Source organism: Emydura macquarii, unplaced genomic scaffold, assembly GCF_026122565.2.
Source record: "Emydura macquarii macquarii isolate MOO-44397 ecotype Brisbane River unplaced genomic scaffold, CSIRO-AGI_Emac_v2 contig_839, whole genome shotgun sequence".
Classification (NCBI taxonomy): Eukaryota; Metazoa; Chordata; order Testudines; family Chelidae; genus Emydura; species Emydura macquarii.
This window is the reverse complement of record NW_027130976.1, coordinates 1,316,285-1,333,727: the sequence shown is the minus strand read 5'-3', so window position 1 is coordinate 1,333,727 and position 17,443 is coordinate 1,316,285. Positions and strand designations below refer to the sequence as shown.

Below are 17,443 nucleotides of genomic sequence, written 5' to 3'. Positions count from 1 at the left end.
CACAACTCAGACACCGCCTATTTATCAGGCCCTGGAAGCCCTGTGGTACAGGAAAAGGGGTAAACAGGGAGGTGATAAATTTGCAGATGATACTAAATTACTCAAAATAGTTAAATCCAAAGCAGACGGAGAAGTGTTGCAAAGGGTTCTCCCGAAACTGGGTGACTGGCCAACAACATGGCAGACGAAAACGCACACTGGAAAACATAATCCCAACGGTCCATATAAAATGATGGGGTCTAAATTAGCTGTTAGCACTCAAGAAAGATCTTGGTGTCATTGTGGATACTTCTCTGAAAACATCCACTCACTGTGCAGCGGCAGTCAAAAAAGCTAACAGAACGTTGGGAATCATTAGGAAAGGGATAGATAATAAGACAGAAAATACCATAAAATGCCCACACCTTGAATACTGTGTGCAGATCAGGTCACCTCATCTCAAAAAGGATAGTTTAGAATTGTAAAAGGTACAGAAAGAGGCAACAAAAATGATTAGGAGAGTGGAACAGCTTCCAAATGAGGAGAGATTAAAACGACTGAGATTGTTCAGTTTAGAAGAGACAACTCAGGGGGAGATCTGACAGAGGTCTATACAAACATGAACCGTGTGGAGAAAGTGAATAAGGAAATGTTATTTACTCCTTCACATAGCACAAGACCCAGGGGTTAACCAATGAAATGAACATGCAGGAAGTTGAAAACAAACAAAAGGAAGTATTTCTTCACCCAGCCAACCTGTGGAACTCATTTCCAAGGGATGCTGTGAAGGCTAAAAGTGTAACTGGGCTCAAAAAAGAATTAGATAAGTTCATGGAGGATAGGTCCATCAGTGGCTATTAGCCAAGATGGTCAGCGATGCAACCCCATGCTCCGGGTGTCCCTAGACTCTCTCTGCCAGAAGCTGGGAGTGGATGACAGGGGAGGGATTTACTCAACAATTGCCCTGTTCTGTTCTCTGTTGGAAGACGTAATCCTGGGCTAGACGGACTATTAGTCTGACCCAGTATGGCCATTCTTATGTTCAAATACAGCACCCAGGCATGGAGTCAGGCCAGCACAATGGTAAATAATGCCATGAAGTGAACTCTGCTCTCGTTAGAACCTACAGTCCTGCAGAATGCTACACGCACCCTAGATTCCAAGGCCCTGCCTCGTGCAATGATTCTGCCACAGATTCAGTTTGCCATATTCTCTAGTGCCATAACTGCGCTCAGTGCTTTACAGACAAGAAAGACGACAAGGTTCCTGGCCTGTGATGCTTACCATCCGAATAGGGCAGATTATAATGAGAAATGACTGCAGACCTTGGGGCTCAGAGAAGGAAAGAGGAAGACAACAGAAAATAGACCATACAGCAGATCATACTCCTTAATTTGTCTTGTGTATTTCTAATTTTCCTAGTTAGTCACCGGAGGTGTTTGTAGTAAGGCATCTATCACCTTTGTGTCTGAACTGACATCCCAGTCTAAGAGAAACGGATCCCATGCCTACAGGGCCATTTGAATGGTGTGGTATTCCTCCTCCTCGTTAGTTCTTACAGGTGCTGGCCCAGGTGAAAGTCTGTTTACAAGGGGGAGGGAGGCAGGTCTGACCTGATCTCTGGAAAACACAAGCTGTTTCCTTCCCTCCACCCCCCTTTCAGGGGGACAGAAGCACAAATGCACTTAAGTCCAACTCAAGCCAATTCTGCACCCATTCCGCCCTCTGGGTCACAGGCTTGTCCTCGAGGGTCTGTGCCAACCTTCCAGCTCTTCCCCTTTTTGGCCTCCCTCTTCTCCAAGCTCCAGCCCTCTAGCTTCACCTCACCAGGATCCCAGACAATGATGCAGGCTCAGGTCTGACTCCAAACTCTCCCTGGTTCTTATTCTTCAAGGCCATTTCCTTCAGCTCTGTCCAGAGTACTGACGCCAGAGTCCCTTAGCAAAGTCTGCTTTCGGGACTTGTCAATGTCTGACTATCCAGCCAAATTCTGCACCCCGTGCTCGAGGCATCACAGTCTCTGCAGGGCTCCTCCCCAGCCAGGCTGCTTTGTTGCCACTTCCCAGTTCTGGTCTCCTAAGGGTGCGTAACGAAGCCCACTCAAATGTTCCCTTTCTGTTTGGCCCCTCTGAGGTCTCTTCCAAAGCCTCTTGGCCAGACAGACACAGAACTCCCGCCCCTTCCCTTCTCTCTCTCTCCTGTAGAGAAAGCTACAGCCTGCTCCTTTCCTGGCTCCTTCTAGCCTCTTCACTGGGGACACCTGCCAAGAGCTCCTGCTCCCTGCAGACCTCTCTCCATTCGGAAGGAAGGGAGTTTTTTCTGTTCCTTGCTGCCTTTCCCACCATTCCTGCCACCACTCACTCCCAGGAGGAACACGGCAAGGCTGGACCAGACCTCCACCATCTGAGCTCCTCTGGAGGGATTAGTTGTGATCCTGCCCTGTCCTACGCACCCGGCAATAGCTGCACCTTCTGCGTAGAGTGCAGTGCGCTGGCGTGCTACTGGGGCGAGGTGTGTCTGAGGCAGCCAGGTCCCAGCGTGCTCCAGGTTGGGAGATGAAGTGCAGGACGGTGAATCCTGCTGGGCTGGGCTGGGGGTCCCCCAGGAGCAATGAGTCCTCGAGTTACTGGCCTGTTCTCATAGAGTCCAAGATTTTAGGGCCTCTGTAATCAGAAGAATGTAGGAAGGTTTTCTGGGAGCTGTCCAACAGGCATGATTAGAGCCGGCATGGTGCTGTCCTTTTCCTTCCCACAAGCGTCCCTGAGTCTCATCAATGCCACACAATCTGGGGCTTTATCCTGGCTGTTTGCGTGTTTGTTTTGTATTGGACAGCGAGACAAGGGCAGAACTAGGAAGCACTGAGTGGAGCTGAAAGAAGAACAATTGGTGACGGATCTGCAGGAGCAGAGGAGGATGCTTCATGCAGAGCAAGAAGGAAGTTGCTCCAGCGACAGAGGAAAACAGGTGCAGAGGCACACATGGGGGGAAGAAAACAATAAGCACCAAAGATGCAGGAGAAAGCAGAGCATGAAGGTGCAATAGGGAGGGTAGGAGACAGGCTGAGTGACGCCTTTCCCAGCCCAGGTGGCATTTCGCTAAGCTAAACTGACTCGCCAGTACTGCCAGGGAGGGGCTGACAGACCCAGCCCTGGAGAGGGGGACTAATTCTGGCAGCTATATCTGAATGGACTGTCAAATTAAACATGGAACTGGAATAGGATGATCACTGGACCTGGGGCTAGACCCAGTCTGACCGGGAGGGCGGGGAGGCCCCGGCCTGGGTCCCGGCCCAGGAATCACTAGTGGATCTGGAAGGCAAAGATCATCTTACTGATTCTGAATGTTTTGACTCAGTCAAACCCTCCACGTTCCTGGCCCACGACATAAGCAGCAGCACTCAGTATCTGCATTTGAGCTGGGAGTTTCACAGGAACAGGCTCTTCGAGCCCCGACTGAAGTGGAACAGCCCACGATACCCTTCACTGGTAACACCAAACCAAGAACCAAAGGGCAGGGGAGCAGGGAATGAGAGAGCATCAACACCCAGCTTGATCGCACCCCTCCCATGCTCTCCCACACCCCGACACACACTCACACTTACAGACGGACACACAAAGAAGAGCACACTGATACACGCTCAGGCTCGCACAGAACCCTGTTTACACACATGCAAAGACAGACAAATGTATACATCTTCACACTGTACATGCCCAATGACTGACAAGTGGATAGCAGAGCTGCAGCGTGAGTTTGCAGCCCCGTTTCTGTACACGCCCCTCAACGAGCGACTTGACAGCAGGAGAAGCAACATCCAGTAATGCTCCCATGCAGGGCCAGAGCACCATCGCAGCGCCAACACGCTGCTTGAAAGAAAACAATTCCATTTTCTACCCAAGAAAAACAAAAACTCCAAAATGCTGCCCTTGTTCTGGACAAACCCTGCCTTGGATAGCTCACTCCTCCTGTCCAGTAGGCAGGGAGCTGATCCTCCGGTATCAATTCCAGCTGGGGGTTAATCTTCCATATTCTGAGATGATTTCCTTATCAGTTTGTTACACAGGCAGACAAATGGTTCAGGCTTATGGGATTCTGAAAGAAAGCAGCACTGGGTCCAACGGGTCACATAGGCGGGTTCAGCAAATAATCCTGCCGGGCACAATGGCCACAGCTGCAGACTTTCACCACCAGCTACCATCACACCAGACAGTCCACTTGTCATATTGATCCAATCAAAATCCCCTTCACAACTACAGGCGCCCGAAAGGACATCAAGCACGTAACTCCATGGCTGTGGTGACCGAGGAAGAGCGCTCACTACCCAGCTGGAGTCACACACAGAAGGAATAAACTGTCTAGGCAAATGGTCTGACTCCTGGCAGATGCTGGAGCACAGTGCCCGCTGAACAGAGGATCTGTAACAGAGCAGGAAACCGAACAGATACAGGAAGGGGAGGAGAACATGCTAAAAGGGGACCCTGGGGTTACAAAGGAGATAGGCACAAAGGTAGCCCAGCAGAGAGGCCATTGCCAGGGTCTGCAGAAGCACGGGGACATTTGAATTATAAGCGTCCATATCTTCTGAAGCAAATTCAGGATCTATATCCCCAGGGACTGGGGCCAAGATGAATACATCTGAACAAGCCTCATCCTGGCCGACCGCTGAACGCTGTTACCGCCCATTAGGACGGCTCCGTCCCTCTCCTGTCCTCCACAGGGCCATCCTATTCCTCACTGCAAGAGGCATTTGACAGGAAGATGCAGGGATCAATACCTGGGACATCTGCTCGATTACAGCCGCCAGCCCCTGGAATTGGGCTTTGGTCAGCGGCATGTCTGCAGCCAGCAATGCAGCAGTTTGTCTCCTGGGTTCCCATGCTCGCCCTTCCTCGCTGGGAGCCTCTGCTCTCAGGTCGTTAGCCCTTCCTTACACTGCATCATTTGCATGAGAATAAAGGCATGCCATTACTGCTGGGATAGGTCGCTAATGCATTAAATAAAGTTTCAGGCCAGGCCTACAGACCTGGAGCTGGAGTGGAGGCTTCCCCTTACCTGCCTCTGGGATTCCTCCTGTAGTCTGCGGCTGGCCTCCAGGTCTTGTTCGAGCTGTTGGATCCAGCTGCATTTCTGCTCCAGTTCTGCCTGCCTCGCCGTCTGCTTGGTCTGCACTTGATAGATCCTCTGCTCGTGAGCGTCTAGCTATTGACCCGCCCAGGGAAAGAAAGAAAAAATGGAAAAAAAATCAATTAATACTAAACAGCTTAACAAACCCTGACTAGCACAGGCCTGATGCTACCGGGGGTGGGGACTGGGGGGAGGAGAAACATCCCCCCACTAGCTGCAAAACCTGATGTTCTGGGGACAGGAAGCCAATATGGTAGGTGCGATTTGATACGCACGCCAGCAGCAGGACTGACATGTCCAAGGCAGGCTGCAGACACTGCGCTGAGGGACGCCGGCCCTCATCCAGTCTCAGGGGAAGCTTTACGGAGTCTGGCTGAGGGGCAGAAACCGAAGGCAATGGGGCAAACACCAAGTTATTTAAACAAACACACACACACACAAATCTCTCCCAGCTCCAGGCGGCTCTGCCCGGCACTCAGGAGTGCTCGAGGCATTTCCCTCTGGCACCACTTGTAAGGAGAAGAGAGCCATGGTACCTGGGGCTGCCAGGCCATCCCTTTTGTCCTGCCAGAGCCGGAGCCGGCTTTGAAGACTCCGGATTTTTGCAGCTGGGCGTTCCAGCTGTAAAGCGTTTACCAGCAAGGAAGGGCAGCCAGTGAGCAATTAGCATGACACGACTAAAGACCTGAGCCCCAAGCTAACAGCCGTGCTACAGCCCCAGGCATGGAGCAGGCCCCCCTGCCCGGTTACTTACTAACCCTGATGCAGTGCTGTTGCAAGTGGTCTTACATTTATTTCTCTGGACAGGCGAGAGGAAACAGCACGAAGGGGGAAGTGGTGGCAAACAGCGCTTCCTCTCTGCAATGGCCAGGCCTGGCGTCCGTCCCCAGCGGACGAGACACTGACTGAGAGGCAACCGATTTTGCTGACCACAGATCCTGAGAGTTGGTCTGCTTGGCTTTTTTAGAGCCAGCACAGGAGATCCTCGGCAGTGACGGGTCAGAAGCAGGGTGATATCCTGCCAGGACAGTGGGTTTGGAACTACGCGTGTTCCTTGTCCCTGTGCACAGGTGGCATCACAAACCCTCATTTACTGGCCTGGGGTGGCCCAGAAGAGGGCTTGTTTTAGGAGGAAGTGATTACCCTCCGTGATCTAGTAAAGCCCAGCAGACAACGCACAGTAAATACATACAGTAACTGCCTCCCAAGCGCCACGTGGAGAGACATGGGTTTAAAGGGACGTGGCTCGAGCATCCTCCCACTGGGAATTAGCCACGGAACAGAGACTCCTGCCACAACCTCTCCCCTCTCCTGTATCTAGCAGGGAAGGGCAAAGGATACGTCAGCTTCACTAAATTCCCATTCAAAGGCCTCCCCTCCAGAGAGGGCTCCAGGCATGATGCACTTATGCTCCACCACAGAAACTGTATTGCCCAGAGCTCCCCGTGGGGCCCACAGCCCCCCCCCCCCCTGCCGTGCCCAGGCCAGAGCTCCCACTGTAGAACCCTCCATCACCGTGCATGGCCCAGAACTCCCGCTGAAGAGCTGCGGTGAAATCTAGCGCTGCAGACAGCCTGGAGTGCACCCAGTGGCTAGCGTGTCTTTAGTTCACGTTCAGCAGCTGTCTTACTAAATCTCGCTAACATTCATAGAGTAATTAACTGCTAATTGATTGGTAAAATGTCACCCAGTTGTCAACATTCAATAAATGTTTCAATAATTAATTTGAATATTATTAACATAAAACGATTTTAACGTCTAAATTAAATCTGTATCGGAGCCACCATCACCACCCTATCTCGTCTTTCTCAAAGATGTAACACTGCCATATGCTACACACACAGTCCATTAAAACTGCCATGGGAAAAGGCTGGGGTTGCACAGATAAGTACTCAAAACCCAGCAAATGCTAAAATCCTAAATGGCTCTGGGGACCACCACAATGTGTGTGTGTGAACCTGGGATCATGATCAACAAGAGCATTTTGTAAAATGCAAAAGAGCTCCACGAACTCTGAACAGCCAGAATATCAACGGACTTGCAAGATGGGGGCGATGTGGAAAAGGCAGTTCTTGGGACAGATGCAGGCTGGGCAGGCCCTTAGAAACAGAAGGGGTTTCCTTTATTTTCACTGTGCCTGCGCCAAGGCACCACATCTAGAGGATCTGTCCAGAGTTGGACACCAGACATGTTCGGGAAGCTGGTTCTTTTGTCTTAGTAGGATTTTCACTGTCTTTTCTGAGACCTGAGACCAAATCCAGGCAGAAGAATGTTGCTGGGGTGACTCGTGCAGCATGCCCCAAAGGGAGAAAACAGCTCACCGAAGGGAGGGGTTTTGAGGTCTCAGCCCAGTCAGAATGGCATGAAAGAGGATCCTCTCTCAGACCATTTGTTGCGTGCATGGAAGTGGTTCTGACAAATACAAGGAGCCATAGAGGACACATGGGTTTAGGGGGCAGAGGTACCAGCTGTACTGCGCATGCAGCAACCCCAGGCGCGGCCCGTCAGACAGTGGCTTCGTAACGACTCTGCCCTTTCTTGCATGTCACAGGAATGGCACAGAACTGACCTGAGGAACTCACTCAGCACCACGCCATATCAGTGAGGCTGAGAGCTTAGCGGGGCTCTAAAAAGAAGTGGCCATTTGGCTGGAGGATGGAAATAGCAACAGTCACATGAAAGAGTTAAACCGTGCAAGGGACTCGTGCTCCAGGGCATCTTGAGGAACATGGAGACAGAGCCTCTCCTCCCTCCGCAGGACCCGCCACCCTCTGTTCACGCACAGGAACCTGCGTAACTGTCCGAGGCTCGTTCACCCTAGCGTTGCACCGAGGAGGGGGGGATTCAGCCATGCTCAGACCATGTCTCCTTTGAGGGCGAAGGGATTTCCCGGCAGCCTGGGCCACCCAGCTTCTCTCAGAGACGTGCCCTGCAAACCCCAGCTGGGCCGGGCACGTTTGACACGCTTGCTATGTCGAGTAATAACCCTGCGGTCACACACGTGGGAAGTGCGAGGAGGGAAGGGGTCCCCCTTAGCAGAGGCCTGCGCTGAAGGTTATAGGACGGGGGGTTGCATGTACCTCTGACATTTTGGTAACCACAGCACTGCCAGCCTGGAACAGCCCCCCTGTGCCAGGGACACCCGCGCGGTGCCACCTTTCCCTCCTCCCCACTCAGAAACAGGAACCCCTGTGCTTGCTGCAGGAAAACAGGTGCCATGTTTAGGGCAAACAACCCCCCACTCCTCTTCCTCTCCCCTGTAAGTAGAATCAATTGTGCCATTTCTGCTTTGCTTTTCAAAAGCAATTACTGTCCTGTCATTTCTCTAGACATCCACAGAGAGAGCGTGTGCAAGGGCTTGATTATCCATCCCCACCCCCATCCTGTGGCTTCCGCAGTGGCGGCGAAGTGTTAAATTAAATGAGGTGTCTATGGAGCTGCGATGGTTTCAGGTCAGAGACGCTATGGAAAGCTGTATGCTGCTCTGCTCCTGTATATGTAAATGGATATATTAAAAGCACTGATGTCAACTTACAACACTCATCTCCTCTGCTCTCGGGTGATCAAAGCTGATTGCTGAGGCAATTACTGCAAAGGAAAAGAAAATCACAGCCTCCTGCTCATCCCTGAGCTACTGGAGTTTAATTGCTTAGTGCAGCTGAAGCTGCAACCCTGTCTCCCTTGTGTGCACACACACCCACGCGCAAGCACTTCACACAAGGAAATACACACAGGAATGCCCGTTTTTGGTGAAGCAAGGGCAATGAGAAGCCCCCAAACACTGGGAGACCACAACATGAAATAGAACCATGTTTTAAATGGATAAACCACTGCAGCAGGCAAGGGCATATTGACCAAGCAACCAGATCAGTAAAGCAAGGGGAAAATCAGCTGCAAAATACCAGCTCATAGCAGCATCCCCTGACTTGTTCTCTCCCCCTTGGACCTAGATTCCCCAGAGTACATAGCCCCTTCCTAAACAGTAGATGATCAGATCTCCCAAAGCTCTGTGAAGTAGGTCAGAATCGTTAGCCCCATTTTACAGAAGGAGAAACCCGTGGCACTGTCAGTGCCTATGTCCCATGAGTCCTGTTATCTGAGCGCTAGATCACAGTTACACTTACATCAGTGACTGCCAGAAAAAGGCTGCATTCTGCCAGCGCTGAAGGCAGTTTAACTACAGGCATAGGACAAACCATGTTCAGCCCCACTTCAGAAACGAGGCTTACAGGCTGATCCATTCCACTGCAGCAGTGTGCCACCCGCTGCCAGAAACGGGAAGTTTTCTTCGGGTTTGTCTCTCCTGCCATCAGCGGAGTGACGACAGCCCAGGTAGACACACCTCGAGGTAGCTGAAATGACAGCAGCACTGAACTGCTGCAGCGAAGGCTGTACACGCTAGCCTCGACCCTGGGCATGGGCTTGGATGGCTAGCCCACGCTGCCACAGCTCCCTAGCGTGCTGCTCGAGAGAGCGTGATTACAGCTAGCCTGAATGCAGACCAGGCCGTAGGGCAGTGCAGACTACGGGGTGTGAACTGCAGAGAGCTCTCACCAGTGTGCTCTCACTGCCCCACGTGGACGCTGCTGGTGTCACGCCAGCGGTGTGCGCATGGGACACTCAGAGCACAACCCTGCGGAGTGCTCTGCAGTTCACACACTATAGTCCGTGCTGGGGCGCAGTACAGGCCCAGGGAAGTTAGTGTACAGTGAGTGAGGGTGTGAATTTAAAGCACTCTGGCTACTCTGCATGAACTCCCTGTGGGGGCGGGATCTTCACACTGCGCACGACTAGTGCCTCAGATGGTCTCACTTCGCACACATCCGAAGTGCATCAAGCTAATGTGCACAAAGGCATTCTGCACAGCACGAGTCCACACCGGGAGCGAGGGGCAGTAGTTACTGTGCGCCAACTGCTGCTGGCTTTTCCCGATCTAGACAGGTCGCCTTGTACCCCCTTCATATGCTGTTAATACAAACCACGAACATCAAGCAAACAGTATAAAAACCGAAGAAAAAAAGCCATTTCTCTCTCTCTCTCACACACACACACACACACACACACACACACACACACACACACACACACACACACACACACACAGTGGCAGCTTGCTTAATTTATCTAATTCACACACACACACACACACACACACACAGTGGCAGCTTGCTTAATTTATCTAATTCCTGCATTTTGATGCACTCACGCTCAGAATGCACTGTACCCTAACTTCCATGTGCACTGGATAGTGAGGATGAGTGAGAGCTGCACTGCATGTTTACACACGGTCTGCGGAGCAGTTAACCGGAAGCTCTATGACCAAGGTGATGTACTACAGTCATTAAATCAGAGGGGAAAGGTCCCAAAGACCCTCCCTTTGTGAGAGTGGGAAGAATATGCCTTTGGAAGGAGGTCATTCCAAAGGAAAATCGACTGACACGTGTGGTTGAAGGACTTTTGGGAGAACAAACAATACCTGAGCGATACAAACGGGCCAGGTCTAGTATTCTGGAGTCTGGTCTAGGACTACGCCATGCTCAAAGGCTAATGTGAACTAGCCATTTAGAAGTCTATAAGGTTGTAACTACACTCACATTTTCTTCAGTATTGTCCACGGTTGGATGTCCACCAGGGCAGCAATGGTAGAAATGGTGGAGAAGATCAGGTGCTGATGTTTTACCACAGCGACATCTAACTCTGCTCATAGAAGGGCAGATGTCAGCACAGTAAAAATGCATGTGCCCCAGTTACACTCCTGCTGATGGAGATGGACCCATGATAATGCAACAATGGGGAGTTAAAGAAAAGCTGGAGTAACTGAGCCCCATTAAGGCCTTGTCCACATGATGAAGTTGCACTAATTTAATTTAATTTGGTTTTTAGTTAAACTGGAGCAAACCCTGTGTGGATCCAATCTTATTTCAGAATTGCTTCAAGCAAAACTGAAATAAGAGTGCCCACTCAAAGGGCCATACCAGTTTAACTGATTTAAAAATCAGATTTAATTTACACTGGTACAACTTTCTCATGTAGACAAGGCCTAAGAAAGAGGAGTTTTGGATAACAAAGGATTTGAGTCTCAAACCTCTAGGTGGCTGGGTAGGATTTGAGCCTCTGGTGACAAACTGGAACACTTAGGTGTGCATGTGTGCACACAGTTCGGTCTACACTAGGAAAAGGAATGGGGTCAGAGAATGTGTTAGCAAACACATGATGGACCTGGAGCTGCTGTAGAATACTTTACTAACCCTGCATATTGGCCTGGTTTATAGGGATGTTTACTGGATGAAGATATTGGGTTAAATTAACAGGGCTATCGGGAAACAAGCAGGAAGGTGACACAATGGCTCAAAGCAAGATCCCCCTCAGCAAACACATGAAGGTAGTTACAAAACAGTGAGCGCCACTCCCACAGAGCCAACTGGACTGGTTTGGACAGACAGGGCCAGTAGCTGGGAACGGAGAAGAACAAAGAACTCTGGCTGATGAAGATGTGACACTCTCGCTAGGGGGCAGCAGCTGGTATCTCTCCAGATAGAGACTGGCACCCGCCGGGTGTCTGAAGAAGCTAGGCCTGCCCGGCCTGCCGCACAGGGTGGCAGTCAGCCTTCAGATGAGAGAGACAGGCGTGCAGACAGTTTGGTTTAAATCCTTTCCTCTAAAGGCTTTGTTCCCACTGCTAAACTAATCCATGCTCTGGTTTAGCAGGCTGGCTGGTCACCATATCCCCCTCTGCTCCCAGACTCTGGAAGGGAAGAGCCGCAGGTGCTACTAAGTCGGACGTGGTAAGTCAGCCCGGTGGATACACTGGGTGTGAGAACTGCATGGTTCCACCCCAGCAGAGATAAAGGCCTGAGGCCTGACACCTGAGGGGCATACTCAGAGAGCCCCAGGGCTGGGCAGAGGTGCAGCTTGCCCTGGACCATGACAAACTACGGCCTCAATATTTACAAAAGGTGTGGTCAGCCCTGGGGACCACACTCATTTTCCCAGGGGAGAGACATGCACAGATCTAAAGGTATACAACTGTAATGGTGGGATCAAACCGAAGGGCTTTCTACAGTATGAGGCAATTCTTTACGTAGCTAATTAATATTTCTGAGACGGAGGGGAGGGCAGGGGGCCTGCCGCTCCTCTCACTGACTCGGAGGGTCAGGAGCAGTAACTCATGGGAGAGAATGAAGCTGCACCTGTGTGAGGTGAATCAGGCCCGAGGAGTTTATGTTCTGCTTCATGCTGTGATTTTCTCAAATCCTTTTTGCGCTATTCAATGCCCTGCTCTGAGCCGGTGACTGTCGGTGAGCCTGGCGCACAAGGGAGATGCACTTTGAGGGGAAACGATGGTCAGAGCAAAGGATGGTCAAGAGTGGAAGGTGTCTCACCACTCCACCCCCTCCCCCCCCCAAAACCAAACCCCTACTCGTAGAAGCTGGCTGTGCTGAGGACAGATGCCGCGACTGCCCCCTAGCATGTATCAGAAGCCAGCAGTCAAGTCCCAGCATTGAGTATTTGCAGAATAATAAACGGGGATCTTTCCGTTTCCCGTCTGGTTTTGAGCCTCTGAGGCACAGCCAGGAAGGCTGGGGCTGTCCTTTTTCTGGTCGGTCACGGCTGAGCCTCTGACATGACCAGGTGCCGGTAGCAACTGAAGCGCCAGAAAAAAGCAAATACCCGGAGACTCCCTGGAAAGTCTGGGCTGAGCAAACCCACTCCTTAGTGGCAGACAAGCACACCCCCTTCCCTGCTGCACTGGGTGGGTCTGCCAGGCTCACTCCACGCCTGCTTGTGGAACTGGATTTTCAGCCCAAGGATGAGAGTCTCTTTTATAAGCTGCCTGTCTCTTTTCATTTAGCTCAGAGCCCCTCCCCCAACCTCCTCCACCGCTGCTGCTGGGGCTGGTTTTATTCAATTCAACACTTGAGGGAACTGCAGATGAAATGGCTGAATCTAAATTGCCTGGCTAGAGTGAACAGCCAAGTCCTGGTGCACGCTGCCTCGCACGCAGCCCCGAGGCACCGCAGCAGTCCTGGTGCACGCTGCCTCGCACGCAGCCCCGAGGCACCGCAGCAGTCCTGGTGCACGCTGCCTCGCACGCAGCCCCGAGGCACCGCAGCAGTCCTGGTGCACGCTGCCTCGCACGCAGCCCCGAGGCACCGCAGCAGTCCTGGTGCACGCTGCCTCGCACGCAGCCCCGAGGCACCGCAGCAGTCCTGGTGCACGCTGCCTCGCACGCAGCCCCGAGGCACCGCAGCAGTCCTGGTGCACGCTGCCTCGCACGCAGCCCCGAGGCACCGCAGCAGTCCTGGTGCACGCTGCCTTGCACGCAGCCCCGAGGCACCGCAGCAGTCCTGGTGCACGCTGCCTCGCACGCAGCCCCGAGGCACCGCAGCAGTGGAGAGTTTCTGCCAAGGAGGGGCATGGACATCTCTCTGGAGTCTGACAGAACCTTGTCTGCTAGTGTCACACAGAGAGAAGGGCCCTGAGTCTGCTCACAGTAGCATGTATGACACCCCTGATAATTGCCTGCAGAGACCAGCTCCTGTTGGTGAGATGTTACCCTGGGACTGGCACAGCTACAACAATGGAGTGCACACAGAGCACAGCTCCTCCCTGGCCTCCCCACTCCCAGCACACAAACAATTCACGTTCAGCTGCAACCTTGGTCCACCCCAACACAGTGGGCAAAGCTGAAAATCCAGCCCATGTTCATGCGGGAGGGAGAGGGGGGGCACGGGGGCGTTCTCCCCATTGCACTCCTCCCACCGCCTGAGGAGTGAGCGGCAGAGAAGGTTCCCCTAGATCCATTTCCTGGCAGGACACAATACGAAACACTTCTATTTACTGAAGCTTCTCCTGAGGAACGAATCCTGTCTCCTCCTCTGTGCGTCCAGGGACTCTGTGGCAGAACAGGCGGGACGGCATTTGGCACTTGTACTGTTTTAAAACCTATAAATGCACCCACACCATGGGGGGAAGGGCAGGTTTTCATAACCAATATTAAGCTCATGTGCTTCTCTGCCATGCACCTGACACACCAAGGAGGCAGCACATGCACAAGCCTCGTGGGCAGGAAACCAAACCAACCTGGAGCCTGGGTTCTCTGGACTCTGCTCCTCTCAGCCTTCCCATCCACCCACTGCTCTGGGCCCTTTTCCTATGCAGAGCTGCACTTCGTCCAGTCCAGGGTCAGAGTCTGCACACTACATGTTGGGACATGGCTGTCGCCTGAAGTGTGAGGCAATTTCTGAGAGTGGAAAACCATTCTCAAAGAAAAAGGGGGGCTTTGCGCATTCAAATGGTCTCCTGCTGCTGTCACTGAAGAGGAATGACTTGGAGTCTGGGCTGCACAGGCAAATAATGTTGTGTGACGGCACCCCCCCCTGCGCTGCCTGCCTTGCCCCGGTTTCACTCCCAACCTCTGCAATAAAGAGTGACTCAGGGGGAGAAGGAGTCAAGTTCTTTGTTAGGGCAAATGTGCAAGCCCCTCTGTTTCCATTTGAATGGCACTTCATTGTGTCCAGTTCAAGGTTTGCTGATCTTTCCTGCCGTCTGGAAAAGCTTTGATTAAACCTCCTAATTTTCAGCTAAGCTTTTCCTTTCTGCAGGGCACGCCCTTGACCTGAGAGCATAGCACAGTGGTCAAAAGGAGAACAACAAGGCAAGAAGAAGGGAAGTGCAGGGGCTGGGAGACAGAGGAATTTAAGCCTAGAGTAGTCACTGTGCAGTTGATTCCAGCAGCTGCCCTGCCAAATATTCCCCCCCCGAGCTCTGACTCATCAAAAGATCACCGAGCTACGTGACGGCAGCGAAGTCCCACATCAGATCGATTTCTCTGGATCGACTGAGTGGTCAGTGCAGACCTGCTCAGTCGATCCAGACATCGACGTACTAAGAGCACCTTCACAAGTGGCGTAGTGCTGCGTCGACAGGAACACGGTTCCCGTCGGCGCAGTGCAGTGAAGACGGCGCGCAGAAGAGAAGCAGAGAAGTCGACGGGAGTTATGCAAGTTTTTTTGCATAGCTTGCGTAACTCCCGTTGACTGCCGCCGAATCTCGGAGGTAAGTGTAAACAGGGTCCGAGCCTCCTTCAGTATCTCTCCACCTGTCGGTCACGAGGCTGCTTGGACAGTCAGGGACCTCGGCTACTCCAAACATTTGTTTTGAAGGCTCTGCCCGAATTGGTTCCTTGGCACCAGATCCAGCTAGGTGGCAAAGCAAGAACTTCTATTTCCTTACAAAGCCAGGAGAGGTTTTCAGACCCTGAAATACAGTGTTTGTCCCATCTAGTCTGTAAGAGTCACAGCAGCAAATTCCACCACAGTCCTAACAGCAGCAATGATTTACTCCTGATTTACATCATGGAGCCATGTGCAGAACCTGTCTCCTCCGAGAGAAATGACCCCATGCCCCAGCCACTGCCCATGCTGATGGCATCTTTCACTACAGAAACTCTCAGCTACATCCTACATTGTGCAGGCCCAGAGTGAAGCTCCTCTAACCCCCTTGTGGTACAGCTCAGCTCTCCGTTCACTTGCACACCTAGAAAAAATATCTAGACCTTCCAGTAATCAAAAGCCCCCAAGGATGATCGTACAGTGCAAGGCACTTGCACTCCTTGGGAAGCCAGCAGGCACATCGATCTGCTGGAACTGAGAGCAATACAAGAAACATGCAACGCATTCCTACCATTCACACAACCCCAGCACGTCCCAAGCCTATCTGTAGTGATCGTCTTGTCACGGGTGGGCAACTTCCAGGCTCATGTGTCCAGGGTCCCTCAACCATGTCAGCGAGGCCCTCCCCTGGGTGGGGATTGTCACTATGGTACTGATGCTGGGCTTGCTCCGGGTAGACACTGACCAGAGCCAGGCTTGCAGGGAAAGGAGGTGTAGTCTGGCAAATGGCGTTACGTAGGTACAACACCAGGTCTCCAGGACAGTGAGGCATGCCTGAATTGATGACTGAGGGCTGCATATAACTAGGCCTCTCCCTCTACTCATGGTGTGTCTTTGGGGAGGCAGGCCTTCGCCTTGATCGAATCCAAAGTGGCAGGGTCAAGAGAGGCTGTTTTTGAAGCCCCGGGTCCAGGACATAATCTAAATCCTAGGCTGGGAGGATTCCCAGGGGTTGGGATCCTAACACTGAGTGGAGAACTAACAAAAAATAAGAATAAAACAGAACTTTGAATATTAATGGGAAGAAGAGAAAGAATCAGCTCCTGACACTGGAGATTCTGACCCAGGCCCTGCAATGCTAAGAAGAAAGTGGGAGGTGGTCAGTCCACCCCACCCCTTATATCCTCGGTGAGAAGCATAAGAGGAGGAGGTGTGGATCAATGGACAAGACTGACCAATTGCAAGAATTCTCCAGTCTCAGGCACATGGAGTGGATGCATATCCAGAGTGGAATGCCCGGAGGGACCAGCACTCAAAACCACCCTTCCTAGAACTGGCAGCCACTGCACATTAGACTATATGTTGTGAGGAATGCATTGGCTGTAACCGTAGAAGTGAAATGTTTGCAATAAAGAATAAGATTGGTTTGGGATTTCCCCAGCATCTGTACTTCAAAAACAGAGCCTTAATTCAAATTCTGTGAATGACAGTGAGACAAGTCTCTCCATAATTAAAGTTGAAGCTAGAATTCTATGATGTGTCTGATTTTGACCAAGACCACATTCCACTGGATACAAAACAGAAGACACACTCTTTAGAGTTGTGTGTGTCACTCTCTGTCAAGGTAGATATTCTTCTGGGAAGTCGGTGGCAAGTTCAACAAGGCATTAGAGAGAGAGGAGGGTTTAAAAGGTAGGTGTGACATCTTCTGAACTCTCTGTTTTTAATCACATAGCCCCCTCGATTTGGAGGCAATGGAATCTGCCACTGAATTCACTCTCGTCGGGGAACAGTGCTCTAGAATCAAAGCTTTTGCCTTTTAAAACTAGAGGGTCACACGCTTCCTTGCTTCTGTAGGCTGAGTGCGTTGCACACTCCTGGGGCTCCTTGCACCCCCCCACATATCCCTTTATTTCAGGGACAGGTGTAAATAGTTACAATGGTCTAATCCAGTGTTTCTTAACCTGGGGTTTTAGAGGGGTCGCAAGTGCAGAGCTGGTATTGGGGGTGGCAAGAAAGGCAATTGCCTGGAGCCACAGGGGCGCCATGAAACTAAGTTACATGCCCCGTGGGGGTGGGACTCAGGCTTCAGGGGTACAGTAGTTTGGAAAGGTTAAGAACCACTGGTCTAATCTGTAATTTGTTAAACTATTTCTTTTCTTTCTGTCTGGGACAGAAGCCACTCAGTGTGTCAACATTTTAAACACCATTGGGATGACAGGCAGAGC

The 17,443-nt window shown here is 51.7% G+C and overlaps 1 protein-coding gene across 1 annotated transcript in view; it reads right to left on the bottom strand.

The window, feature by feature from the left end:
• Positions 1-17,443, bottom strand: part of PMFBP1 (polyamine modulated factor 1 binding protein 1) — a 245,967-nt gene that overhangs the window by 76,491 nt on the left and 152,033 nt on the right. Inside the window, exon 7 of the mRNA XM_067543437.1 lies at positions 5,029-5,175. Coding sequence (XP_067399538.1) covers positions 5,029-5,175 — 147 coding nt within the window. The remainder of the gene's footprint in view (positions 1-5,028; positions 5,176-17,443) is intronic.